Raw genomic sequence first — 12,797 nt, forward strand, 5'->3', positions numbered from 1 at the left:
CTGAGGTCTAACACACACACAAATACCACGGTCATCATCCACAAAACGAAAAAGATCGATGGTCCCGCCAGAAAACGTGGATATGTTGTGAAGTCTAAAGCTGCCATTGGCTTTGAAACGTTCACTATTGAGAGTAAACTCACTCAGATCTTGTTAAAATGTTTTCTATAAGTTCTCCTTTATCAGCTGACAGCAATAATTTACCAGTAAAAAGTCACATTCTTGTTTTTAAAGCTCTGTTTATACAATTGTAACACAGCAGTAAACAGACCTCTATACCATTCCAATATGGCGTCCAGCTTTGCGTATGCACCAAGCTAGCATGTCATCTCTAGTGATATTAACCTCGTAAAGCGTAGCAAAAAAAAAAGATGCAGACATACAATATATATAGTCGTCTGCAAATTGATGCATCAGAATGTATTTGCTACTTAAAAATATGGTCTTTTTCAAAACTGCATTTTAAATTTGCTTTTGATTCATGATGATTTAAATAAAGAAATTCTCAGAAAAGCAATTTTATCACAATTTTCATTATATAAGTCTGCCACCATCAGAAAAAGCCGAAAGAACATGTTACAAAACACAATTTTCATTAGTGTGTCTTTAGGAATGCTCATCAGTTTCACATTTTCTTTTAAAAAACAACTTTTTGCTATTTTAAAATGTTCCTAAATTGTTTTCCAAGTGTCAAAAAGGTAGACAAATGTAGGTTCATGTTATGAGGAAGGAGCAATTTGTGAAACAAACTATTTTTACCTTAACAGAAAATTACATTTTGGTTCATGTTAGTTTTCTTTTTTCACATTTTTTTAATCACAAAAATATAAAAACAGGATGGTTACAGCATTATTGTGTTTAATTAATTATGCATACATTAAATATAATCTCATTAATGAATTTCTTAACCAGGCATTTTTCAATTTTCAACAAAAATTGAATAGTGGTATGTGGCGCCCCCTAAAGAGCTTTTACTGTTACTGCGTCAAGATGTCTGCAGCTGATTATAACAGATCTACCATTTAATTACAACCTAATAATTATAGGTAGCAGAAATGTTTAGTATTTTCTTAAGTAAAATATGTTGAAGATGAGAATATTTAGAGATTTTATTTCTAAGATCCACTAAAAATGCCTGCAGGAACTTAGCTTCCAGATTTGTCCTGCAGAGTTGAGTCAAATGAAAGAGCATGGATTGTTAAATCAATAATTTGTTTGGTTTTCTTTCAAAGACACTTAAAGGCCTGAACCAAAGACGGATAGTGAACATTTTACCAGGAAAATCATACATTTCCAGCAGCAGCTGCTATGGGTGTGGCATTGCCAGAAACAAGCTCTGAACTTAATGATAAAAAAGCAGAAGGAAGAGAAACCGGCTAATCATGTTAACCCTCTCTTGCCGAGTACCACACGTCTTTGTGCATTTACACCATGGACTTTTTTGTTTTACCGGTAATTGTAATGCACAGTACTGATGTCAGTAAACTCCAACTACATTTTTTGTACAGTAAAATCGTTCTCAGTGTTGTTTAAAAATATTATGCAGTTTTTAGCCAAAGTCAAAAAGCCTGTGTCTTTTTTTAAGACATATTTTCTGCAGGGCGGCAGGAGTTCATCAGAAATTCTCATCTAGGTTGTGACTGCTGGCGTGGATGTTAGTTCCGCTATTTTGCTATCAGCTTGTTTACACACTTGTGTAGCAAAAAATAAAATAAAAAACAGCGATAATATCAGAGCTAAGATGGCAGCTCAGTACAGAAAAATGAAAATGTTCATGAATCTGTTAGCAAGTGGATGCTTCCAAATTGTAGCTTAGAAGGGAGACTTTGGCCATATCAGTCTGCATCACAAGGCCAAGCTTTTTCAAACTACGCGTTTTCATTATCCCCTGATCCAATCTGATTTAAAATACTCAGAAAAGCAGTTTTAATCTTAAATTATTATATCCATAAAACACCAAAAACAGGATTTTCATTGGAGCGATTATGTAACTCCTCGTGATAGATCACCTTCTTTCAGGACCGCACCAGAGTTCATTTGCAAGTTAGAGAATGTTTTTATAGCTCTGGATCTGGTGAGCTTTCTCACTTACCACATGAAGGAAGTATGCAAGAGAGAACAGCCTATATGTTAAAAATCAGCCCAGGACTTTATGTGTCAACATGAATGTGCCTTAAGTCAAATCCTGTGGTAGAAACTGCGCAGCATTCCCAGCATAGCTAAACCAGTTTATTTTTAATTAAACTGCATTTGTGCTTATTTCATTAATAACTTCCAATTAATTTCGTGCCAGATAACCGTCAGAAATCCTTCCTTCAGAATGTGTTTCCTGACTGTTGAGCTCCAGTTTGCTGACAGTGTCATCTCAGTCCAAGGCCAGAACCGGTCAGCAGCTGCTGGGATCTCTGATCCTGACCCTCCTGTTGTTTGTGAGAATCCTTGATGATGGTGTCAGCAGTTTAGAGTCAGCTCAGCCTTGAGTCAGGTCAGCAGACGCTCAGATAGGAGGCACAAACAACAGGGTCAAATGTCCCTTTGCTCCAACCACGTATCCGTTATCTCATTGTTAATTGTTATTGTCATTTTTGGTTCTTCATACAAAGAAACAAAACTTCAGGATTCTACACTTTTTGAGATACAAAATCTAAAGTAAAAGACAAATCATGACAACATGAAATTGTCAGCACAATCTCAACGGAAGGTTCTGAAGAGTCTTTTTTTTCTGTCATCTTCATGTCCAGTGGAGCATGCTGGAGCTGTCATCAACTCTGAGATCACTGAGGGGTTCATTCAAAATCTTGTTGCAACAACTAGCATTTTCAGACAGTAAAAGAGTCCTCGTTTCCACTCAGAGCCACAGTGCTTTGGTCCGGTATCTTGAGCCTTTCCATTATAAAATTGGACCATTAAGCCGGACCGCACAGTTCCATTTATGGATCTAAATCCATAGAAAAATGTGACTTGTTGATGCCATTGATTGGAGGAAGGTCCCAAAAGAAAACGTCAAGAAAGCGTCTGCATTCCTCTTTACCGTCCGCAATCGTCCTCCGTACCTCTCTGAGGGTCTCTGTCCAACCCGGTGCCTCAGGTCAGCTGATCAGCTTCTCCTGGAGGTATCGGGGTCTAACCCCGGGCTCACCCGACTAGCGTTACAGCTGCGGTCTAGCTACAGCCGATGGCTCATATTAGCTTCAGGTTGGCTGCAGCCACAGGCTCTGCTGCCGACCCAGAAAAACTCCAGACTCACAGACGTTCATCCTAATCCCCCTTTATTTGCTGTGGTTCAAACCCATTTTTGCTAGCAGACTCTGGGGTGTTTTACTGTTTTATTGTCTTATTTGTGTTTTTTATCTGGTGTTTTTATGGTTTTAATGTAATTTATCTATATTTTTTTAATCCAAAATTATTTTTAATATTGTAGCTGTGTTTTTATTGTTGTTTGAACTTTTAATGTGCAGCCCTGTTTGACTGAGGTTATTTTAAGGCACCAAATAAATCAAATAAACTTAAACTTAAACTGAATCTTTTTTTTTTGTAGGTACACCGTCCGCTGTGGTACTGTCACAAACTGGCAGACAGCTGGTTCCATGTGCAGCAGGTTCATTAGTTCAGACAGGAACTAAACACATCTAAACTTCCACAAAGACAAATCAGGGCCAAACAGGTAGAGGTCAATCACGAGCATGGGGTTTATCCAAGAAGGGAGTAGAGTAGTCAGGGTACAACCGAGGGTCAGGGCAGGCAGCAAGCAAAACGATTAAGCAGGGCATTTCCATGAAATGCTCGGTAATGCAGGCAGAGTGGAACAAACAATACTTCGCACAGAGTGAGGCTCTTTGTGCTGCTTAGGTAGCAGGTGTGTGATTGTCAGATTGGTGTCAGGTGAGTTAGAACTCTGGAGACTGCTCCCGCCGATGACCAGAGGCAGAGTCAGAGCTCTGACTCCTGACAGCTCCAACTAGACAAGCTTTTGTAGGAAAAATGACAGAAACGCCTTTTATAATCTTTTAATCTTACACATTCTTCTACAATTATCAATAAATCTCAAAATAACTGTCTGATTCACTTAAAAAAATCTACTTTTCACAGTAAGTCTGTATATTTGAGCTTAAGTAATTCAAATTTAGATTTTACAATATGATTTTATTATATACATACATATATTTAGATCATTTGGAGCTGGTCTTTTCAAGAGTAGCTCTCTTGCCAAAAAAGTGAAGGCACCCCTGTTCTAAATGATCAGCATAACAAGCAGATAAAACCAGAAAAAGCCTTTCTGGAACAGAATAGTTTTTTTGTGTAGTCTTATCGAGAACCCTGTTTAGTCACTTGTCGGGTAGTGGTGTGAGCTGTCCCTCTGGGCCTCACATCTATCATGGGCACAGATGTCCTTTGGTTTGTTAATGAAGGCACAGGTGTGATGATCTGTATGTCCTCATGAAATCTATTTTTTTGGAGTTCGCATTTCTATTGCACCACGCATTTGTTCTCTCTCACTCTCTCGCCGTTTAGTAACATCTCCGTCTTCACCTCAGCCTTCATGCTGTTTATTCTCTTCCTCTCTTCCACCTTCATCTCCTTTGAAGCTTTTTCTTTCTTCTTCTTTGAGATTTTTTTGGCTCTGTCGAGCATCTTGTTGGTGTAATACCCTCCCTTGTTTTCGTTAATCACCGAAATCATCTTCTCCATCAGCTGGTTTCTTTGCTCTGCGTCGTCTGTTTCGTTGTTGAACACATGATATCTGTTTGAGAAGGAGTACAGGATCTCGATCAGTCCCTCATTCTTTGAGATAAACTCTTCAATACTTTGCGTCTTCAGTTTGTCGCCATGCGTAAACAGCATTATCGAGTATCTGGAGACCCTCTCTCCAAATTTTTCTAAGAACATCTTGACGGTGTCCTGTTCTTCTTTGGTAAACCTCCCAAGCCTTAAAACAAACAGGAAGATGTGAGGACCAGGAGCTGCCAGATTCATGCATTTCTCTATCTTCTTCATTAGAACTTCCTCGTCCACAACTGTGTCGAACAGTCCCGGAGTATCCACAACCGTAACATTGGCGCCTTGGACCTGCCCGTAAGCTCTGTTGCTGTCGATTGTCAAGGAACGCGGGGATAAGTGGGAGTGGAAATCTTTTCTTCCCAGGATGGTGTTTCCTGTGGCGCTCTTTCCAGCTCCAGTCTTCCCCACCAGAACTATTCGAAGAGTGTTGTTCTTACGCCCTGCAATTACAAAACACAGGGATTTCAAAGTTTTAAATAGTGACATCTGCAGTTTGAACAGTGCAAAGTTTGTACAATCTTTGGCCTCAAAGCGAGACTCAATGTATGTGTACAAAGAAATGGAAATCTGTCATTTTTTTGATGAATCAACTTTATTAGGAGTTATTTACAGAAGTGGAGTGTACTTCAGAAAAATAAAAATATAAACGCTCACAATTAAATCATAGTTGGACATATCCATAATTGAGTCAGAAATCAACCAAAGCATCAGTTATTGTAGTGTGTAGGTTTACTTTCAACATTTGCAATTAAGGATACAGAATATTTTAATACAAAGAGACAAAACCCAAGGAGAAACTATTGAGTCTTACAGGTGGATGTGGGCAAAGAAAAAATTGGAAGAATAATTTGAAAAAACAAAGATTACATTTTGCTCATATGTTACTTGACAGTTCTGTTATGCATAAACATTTTTCACCAGTTTTTGTATCCAACTGTTGGTGCTAACATTAGCATGCTGCACCTTCTGTATATTGGCACCAGCTGCAGAAGGAAACTGCACTACAACGCAGAAAAAGAGTACAAGTAAAAGAGTAGAAACTGGTAATAATACAAAAACCACAAACGTGCTCTCTTGTGGGGTCCAGATGACCCCACCCTTACATTGAGGAGTTAGCCCTTCCCTGACAAAGTGGACAAGACTTCATGTCTGTCATTGGACACCAGTAAAGATCGACAATCATTGAAAAAAAAGTTTAACACACTGTCTTGTGGGGTCCAGATGACCCTACTTTTAATGTAAAAAAGCCTAGAAGAGCGGAAGGGTTACAAAATCTGAGATTAGATTCTGTCAGTACAGTTAAAATGTGCATACATGCACCTATTGAAATACAGAGAAAAAACCCAACAAACTTAATCCGTCACCGATCCGTGGTATGTTGTCTTTACTGCATGCGACAACGATCTGGGAATCGCACAACCAATGCTCCAAGAGCAGCGCCAGCAGCAGCGCCTGCAGCAGCTCCCAACGCCATACCAACTGGACCTCCAAGAATCCCCATCACGCCTCCAACGGCAGCCCCGTATTTAGTAGCTACAGCAACCGATTCTCTGTCGAGGAAGCGGTTTCTCCTCTCTGCTCGATGTCGGGCCTCGCTCTCGTATCTGCTGAACACCTGAGACTCGTACTGGGTGTACATGTATCCAGAGTACATGGCGCGGAGTTGGTCCAGCTCCCTCTGCCTTTCTGCCTTCGTCTCCTGAAGAACTCGCTCCTTCTCCATCTGAATTGCTTCCTCTGCCTTCTGGAACATCTCGTTCGTGTAGTATCCTCCTCCATTAAACTTGGTTATCATGTCAATTTTGTCCAGGAGTTGATTGACTTGAACGGGATCTTTGACCTCATTGTTGAAGATGTGGTACCTGTTGTGGCAATGCTTTATGATGGCAATCAGCTCTGGGCTGTATGCAACAAATTCCTCAATGGTTTGGCCCTTCAGCTGGTCTCCATGTGTGAACAACACCATGGTATATTTGGCTGCATCTTCACCAAAAGTAGTCTGGATCATCTGAACAGTTTCCTGCTCCTCCTTGGTAAACCTGCCAAGCTGCAGAACCACCAGGAAGACGTGGGGTCCAGGGGCAGACAGAGAGATGCACATCTTGATCTTGTTCAGGACTTCCTCCTGAGTGAAATTTGTATCAAACAGTCCGGGAGTGTCTATGATGGCCACTTTCCGTGTGCCAACGGCTCCTTTGGCTTTACTGCACTCTGCGGTGAGTGAGGACGGCGACAGCTCCGACTGAAAAGCTTCTCTCCCCAGGATAGTGTTCCCAGAGGCGCTCTTTCCCACTCCGGTCTTTCCGACCAGAACAATCCTCCTCTCGTCCTGAATTGTGGCATCCATGATCCCTGTCGGACGAAAGCAGACTGTTCATCATGCAGTGTGGCACTGTCAGAAGAACAGGCTTAGTCCAGGTGAGAACAAGTTCACATAGAAAAAAGAAAAACCTTAAGCCAGGAGTGTCCAAAGTCGGTCCTCGAGGACCAGTCTACTGCTGGTTTTCCAGAAACCCTGCCTTATCTGCTGCTGATTACCTGGATCAGGTGTATTAGGCCAATACATGAGCTTCAATGGCAGGTTGGTTGGAAAACATGTAGGACACCGGCCCTCGAGGACTGACTTTGGACACCTCTGCCTTAAGCTGACAACATTTTCAGAACGGAACAATGAGATTATTTGTATAAAATAAATTATCCATTTATGTTTCTTAAAAAATTATCTGTGCATTGGAGAGAACAAAGTGTGCTTATACTGATAGGACGGCTGTCTTCTTTACACTTTTAGCATTCCATTCACCATAAAAAACATAGTTAAAATGCAAATCCACATTCTTGTCAAACGATTGCGACACAAACATAGTAGGATTGATCTTGTTTTGTGTCATGACTAAACACGATTGAACCATTTCTGCTTTTAACATTTTTTTTTACTTTGTTACACCCAAGCTTTAAATCTTGAACATATTCCAATTTCACAGCTTATTTTATTTTTGTGCTTATGTAACTTTGTTTGGAACATGTGCTGCTGACCACTTGGCCAGGTCACCCTTGTAAAAGAGATCTTGATCTCAATGTATTTTTTTTCACCTGGTTAAATAAAGGTCCAATGAAATAAAATTAAAATTTTATTGACTTAAAATATGTGTTAGGCTCTGGCAGCCCCGTGACGCCGGAAGGGACAATTGGCTATGATGATGAATGAATGAATGTTTTTTCCAGAATGCAACTGGATAAACAAAAGTTGTAAACGAAGAGACTTAACAGACAATAGCATGAATTGAGCCGGAGCTGAGCTTGTTTGCTCTGGTCAAAGTTCCTTCAGATAACCTTTGGTAAAAGGTCACACAGAAGTGAGTGGTTTTCTATAACTTGGGTTATAAATTTGCAAGAAAAATATGCATTGTGTGCAGATTCATGTCTCAATGTCAGAGTGAAATCTTGTTTTTCTGTTCTTTTTTTAACAAAAATAATAGTAAATAGTGATAGTTTTAAGACACCAGAAACAACTCTGATAGATTTGTGCTTTTCTGGAGATTTTCTATTTTTATTCCCCCAAAAATAAGGACGAAAAGGAAGAAGGAAAAGAACTTTGGTGTAAATGACGAACACTTTTGGGAAGTCCTGTGAATTCTCCATCTGCAATGGAGTGGAAATCAATCTAAGATGATTACAAGTCATTTTTTGCAAGTCTATCTCTAGTTTCATCTGTGGAGAAATAAAAAAAAAAAGTTAAAAGATGCAAAATGTTTTTTTCTTTTATTTAAAACCATGGATATACAGTATTACTACAAAATTTTAAAAAATGTGTTTCAACAACTGCTATTTAAGTCAAAATGTGGTGTTTTAAAGCTACTTGTTGCATCTCAAGTTAGATATGAAACGTGTGACTCAAGTCATTGTCAGCATTTTTTAGATGACTTTTGTTTGTTTCTTTTGCCCAGTCACTGGAATCAAATGAATAAATAAGAAAAATAAACCAATTAGAAAACTATAAATTCAGGTTTCAGCTCTAATCAGAACCAAAAAATACAGCTTCCAGTTAAGGCTTTCATTTTAAAACCGCCTAAAGAAGTTCTAAAGACAACCATTGCTCATCATGTATACCTAGTTTTTCCTGTGTCGTCACTTTGAGCGGTAAACCTGACAAAGCTCTTTAACAGAAGCTGGTTTTGTTCTTTTTTTGGCTTCAGCAAAGGATTGCATCCTTGAGATAATAATGGAACATAGTGACTCACTACATTGTAACCTGAAAAAGTCTCAAACAAAAGCGGGAAATGTCACAGAATGTCCTCCAGCATGGAAATGTTCCATCATTTGTAGTTTTTAGATACATAAATTTAGTCTATGACTTTTACAGTTGTACATGTACAATTTTATCCTCGTAATTTAACAGTTAACATTATTTCCTCGTAAATTTACAACTTTAAAGTCCTAATTTTAAAAAAATGTATTGTCCGTAAACTGGTCCTAATAGTCCGTCGTACGATAGAACCTCAAAATCTTCCCTTAAAAAAGGATGTCACTGCTTTACATTTATGTCACGTTGTACTAAATATAGATTCAATGTTTTTGTTTCGTCGTTAATGAAAACAGGAATATTGTTTTTATTTGTTTATTTATTTGTATGAATTATTGTTACTTTAAACACTTTTGATACAGGGTCATAATAATTTTTGTACAGGGTGAAACGTCCCGCTGCATCAGAAGTTCTCCAATGAAAACCTTACACAACGCAAATAAAAAATGTAATATCTTGTTATACCTCAAGTTTACCTTAGTGTTTCTTCATCGTCTGTTGACAAACTTATGTGATTTCAACTCATTCTAAAGTCAGACTGAGAATTTAAAATGTGTGCATTCACTGGTTGTTTACAAAAAGCCTTTGATATACAGTAGATATGTTGATATAGTCCAACAACAGCAGTGGTGCAGAGAACTTCACAGTTAATTTTACTTTTATAGAAACTAGGGCTGGGTATTGGCAATAATTTCCAGAATCGGTTTTATATCGATTTTTTTTTCGATTCTTCTAATCCACTCAATTCAATTCAATTCAATTTTGAGTTTACATATTTAGAAATATTTGTGCTTTAGACCACAAATGGTTACTTTAAAAATATGAACTTGAAAGAGTTTGGAAAATTCCTGCCTGAGTTTATAAAAATTTTAATTTAGTCAGCAAGGTATGTTTAGATCAACCGAGCGTTAGCATTAGCTGTCCTATGGGAATTCCTAGCCTAGCTAGCAAAACTAGCGGACTTAAAGCTTTATTCGTTAAATCGATCTCTACTTTCATAAACAATCATTGATCTATTAAACTTAGATTAATTTATCAATGTTATCAACCCAGCGCTATTAGAAACACTTCAGTCATAAATTAATACACTTGACTAACTAAAATAAAACCTGTGCTAAATAAGTAACATTGTTTTATGTTTTCTGATTTAGATCTTTTTCATGAAAAGCTTTCCAACTATCCTTGGAGAGACAACACTTTTGAGGAAAGTAGTAAAAAAAAAACCTTAAACCAAAGAGTTGTGGGACCCTAGAAACTAGAAGTTTACCTGACAGTTGACATTCCTTCAGGGTTTTTTTTTTTTTTCTCCCTGGGTTTAGCCGTTGGGCTTTCAAATGTGACAGCAGGGACTTACATGTCATATTAGACCAACAATCTAAAAAAAATGCCCCGGTCTCTATTAAGGTAATCATGAAAGAAGTTATCTTTTAATTAGAAAAAGAGAATGTCTATTTTTATTTGCTCTTTTTTTTATGGCTGATGGAACGAAGATCCTGAAGCACTGTGGAGAGAATGTCGTTTTTTTTTTCTTAAGGGGTCAAATAGTTCATGTTTTCAGGGCATTTAGTAGCACAGAAACAAATCCATTTATCATCAACTCCTGCTACGTCCAAATCAGCTTTAAGGGGTGGGGGTCACTAGAGCTTTTCCCAACTGTCTCTGGACGACGGCCAAATCTTAAATTGCCATCTTTCATCAGGACATCACTAAGAAAAGAATTATTGCTCCTAAGGCAACAAGCAAAAGCAACTTTGAATCACCAGCAAAAAAAAACTTCTTTAGAACAGTATGGGATTAGTTAAACTGTCTTAACTAAGATGAAAGAAAGACACTTAAATCAACTGATTTATCTGATGTAGTTTTTCACAGATTCAATTCTTTTGAAAAGTTTGTGGATTAATAACAATAACTAGAAAGAGCAAATCTTAGGTACACTTTACTTATTGTTTCTTTTGTCAGATTTTAAGATAAAAATGTTTGTAAAAATTAAACTTCTGTAATTTCAATTGATCAAAGTACAGACGTTCACACTTAAAAAATTAAAAATGCGGAATCCATCAAGTAGGAACACACAGACACACACATACATACACATATATATACATACATACATATATATATATATATATATATATATATATATATATATATATAAAAGTACAATCCGTCTTTGTATGTTTTTTATGTCATCAAGCTTACCTTGAGCCCCTGGTGCGTACATGTTGAATGCTCTGATGGTTCTCCACACACGTCTGGATTAATCTGCGGTTTTGACTCTCAATGGAATTCTTTCTTTGTGGGCAAGTCCCGTTCTCAAAAAAATCCGAACAAGGAAGCACTACCAGGAAAATAGTGTGACGTCAAAATAATGCAAAAGACGTTCTTTTGTGACTGGTGGGGTCATTCCATCCACATATGAGATGGATAGATTTCGTGACTGAGCTTTGCAGCGTTTGGAGTGGGAGGAACCTCTTCGAGCGAGTGGTCGGACCAGACCGGGGACATACCTGCCAAGTTTGGAGCATGGAATGGAAAAGAAGCCGGTTCTTCAACAAAAGCAGTTTTTACAACAGCAGATGTGACGACTAAAATGTTCTTTAAAAGTCCACGTGTGACCTGAATTTTCCCTCCACTGAGAATCTCTGCTGTCTGGGGGGAGGATCGTGGTGTTCCAGGTGTTCACTTAGATCAGGGGTGCTCACCTTTTTTGGCATGCGCTCTATACTTTTGAGACCACAAACTCTGAAGTATCTACCGATTAAAATATATAAAATCAAATAATAATGTGAAGCTTTCATTTTAAAGTGCTTAAATAACTTTAACTGAATTTCCCTGCGGGGATAAATAAAGTTGATCTTAAATCTTGAAATATACAGATTTGTAATGAAAGGCAGATTTTAAAGTGGACCAGACAATTATTTTGAATTAAATGGATATTAAGCTATTAAAAATATCAAAACAGCCAAAAGTTTAGTCGCTCTTTTTGTACCCTGAGCGAACTCTGTACTCGATATTTTGTGGGTGGTTAGGTTCAAATCCCGCACCTGTAATTCTGATTATCCTGGTTTTTTTTGGGGGGGGGGGGGTTGCCGCTAAAACCTCAACTCCCACTACTATAAATATTATTTAAAAGCATCTGGATAATTCTCTATATTTTAAATGTCATTATAATGTCTTAATACATAGTTAACACAAGTAAATCTAGTCTATGGAACTCTAGGTTTATTGCTTGTTGTTGTTTTAAAAAATGTTATACTCCTTAGCCCAATCCAAATTCTTCCCTTCTCACTACTCCTTCCATTTGCAGGGGCTTGTGAAATACAAGTGAGGTCCGAAATATATATTTAATATCCTCCCCTCCAAGCGAAGTTATAAAGACCCCTCCCCCGCGAGGAGGTTCTGCATTGCGCTGTGCCGCGGATAAGTGTTTTTCTTCACTTGGGTGCACTCTGAAGCACAGGCATTTACATTTAAATGTGAGTAATGACTTTTTGTTGTAGCATGACCTTTTTAAAGTTATACAACCGCTGTTGTTATGTATATTGGAGCGGTGGAAGCTCTGCGCTGAAGCTAGCGGACTGGCAATTATTGATGACGTGAATGAGCGAAAGTGATCTGAGGGTAATTTTCCCTCCAAAAGAAGAGGGTAACTCTTCTTTTGGAGGGTTAAATGTATGGGTAGGGAGAAGGGAAGAATTCGGACTGGGCCTTTATGGCT

The 12,797-nt window shown here is 38.2% G+C and overlaps 2 protein-coding genes across 2 annotated transcripts; both read right to left on the minus strand.

Annotated features, from left to right (window-relative positions):
• Positions 1-4,467: 4,467 nt before the first annotated feature.
• On the minus strand, positions 4,468-5,460 carry LOC112143320 (GTPase IMAP family member 4-like). Its single transcript, XM_036209995.1, has 3 exons — positions 5,434-5,460; positions 5,295-5,346; positions 4,468-5,219 (listed from the first exon to the last, which is right to left on the minus strand). Exons 1-3 carry the CDS (start codon positions 5,458-5,460, stop codon positions 4,468-4,470), a joined length of 831 nt encoding a protein of 276 aa, XP_036065888.1.
• LOC112145085 (GTPase IMAP family member 7) lies at positions 5,350-11,537 on the minus strand. Its single transcript, XM_024270157.2, has 2 exons — positions 11,279-11,537; positions 5,350-7,131 (listed from the first exon to the last, which is right to left on the minus strand). Exons 1-2 carry the CDS (start codon positions 11,298-11,300, stop codon positions 6,164-6,166), a joined length of 990 nt encoding a protein of 329 aa, XP_024125925.1. The 5' UTR covers positions 11,301-11,537; the 3' UTR covers positions 5,350-6,163.
• Positions 11,538-12,797: the final 1,260 nt, after the last annotated feature.

Source organism: Oryzias melastigma, linkage group LG22 (assembly GCF_002922805.2).
Source record: "Oryzias melastigma strain HK-1 linkage group LG22, ASM292280v2, whole genome shotgun sequence".
NCBI classification, from domain to species: Eukaryota; Metazoa; Chordata; class Actinopteri; order Beloniformes; family Adrianichthyidae; genus Oryzias; species Oryzias melastigma.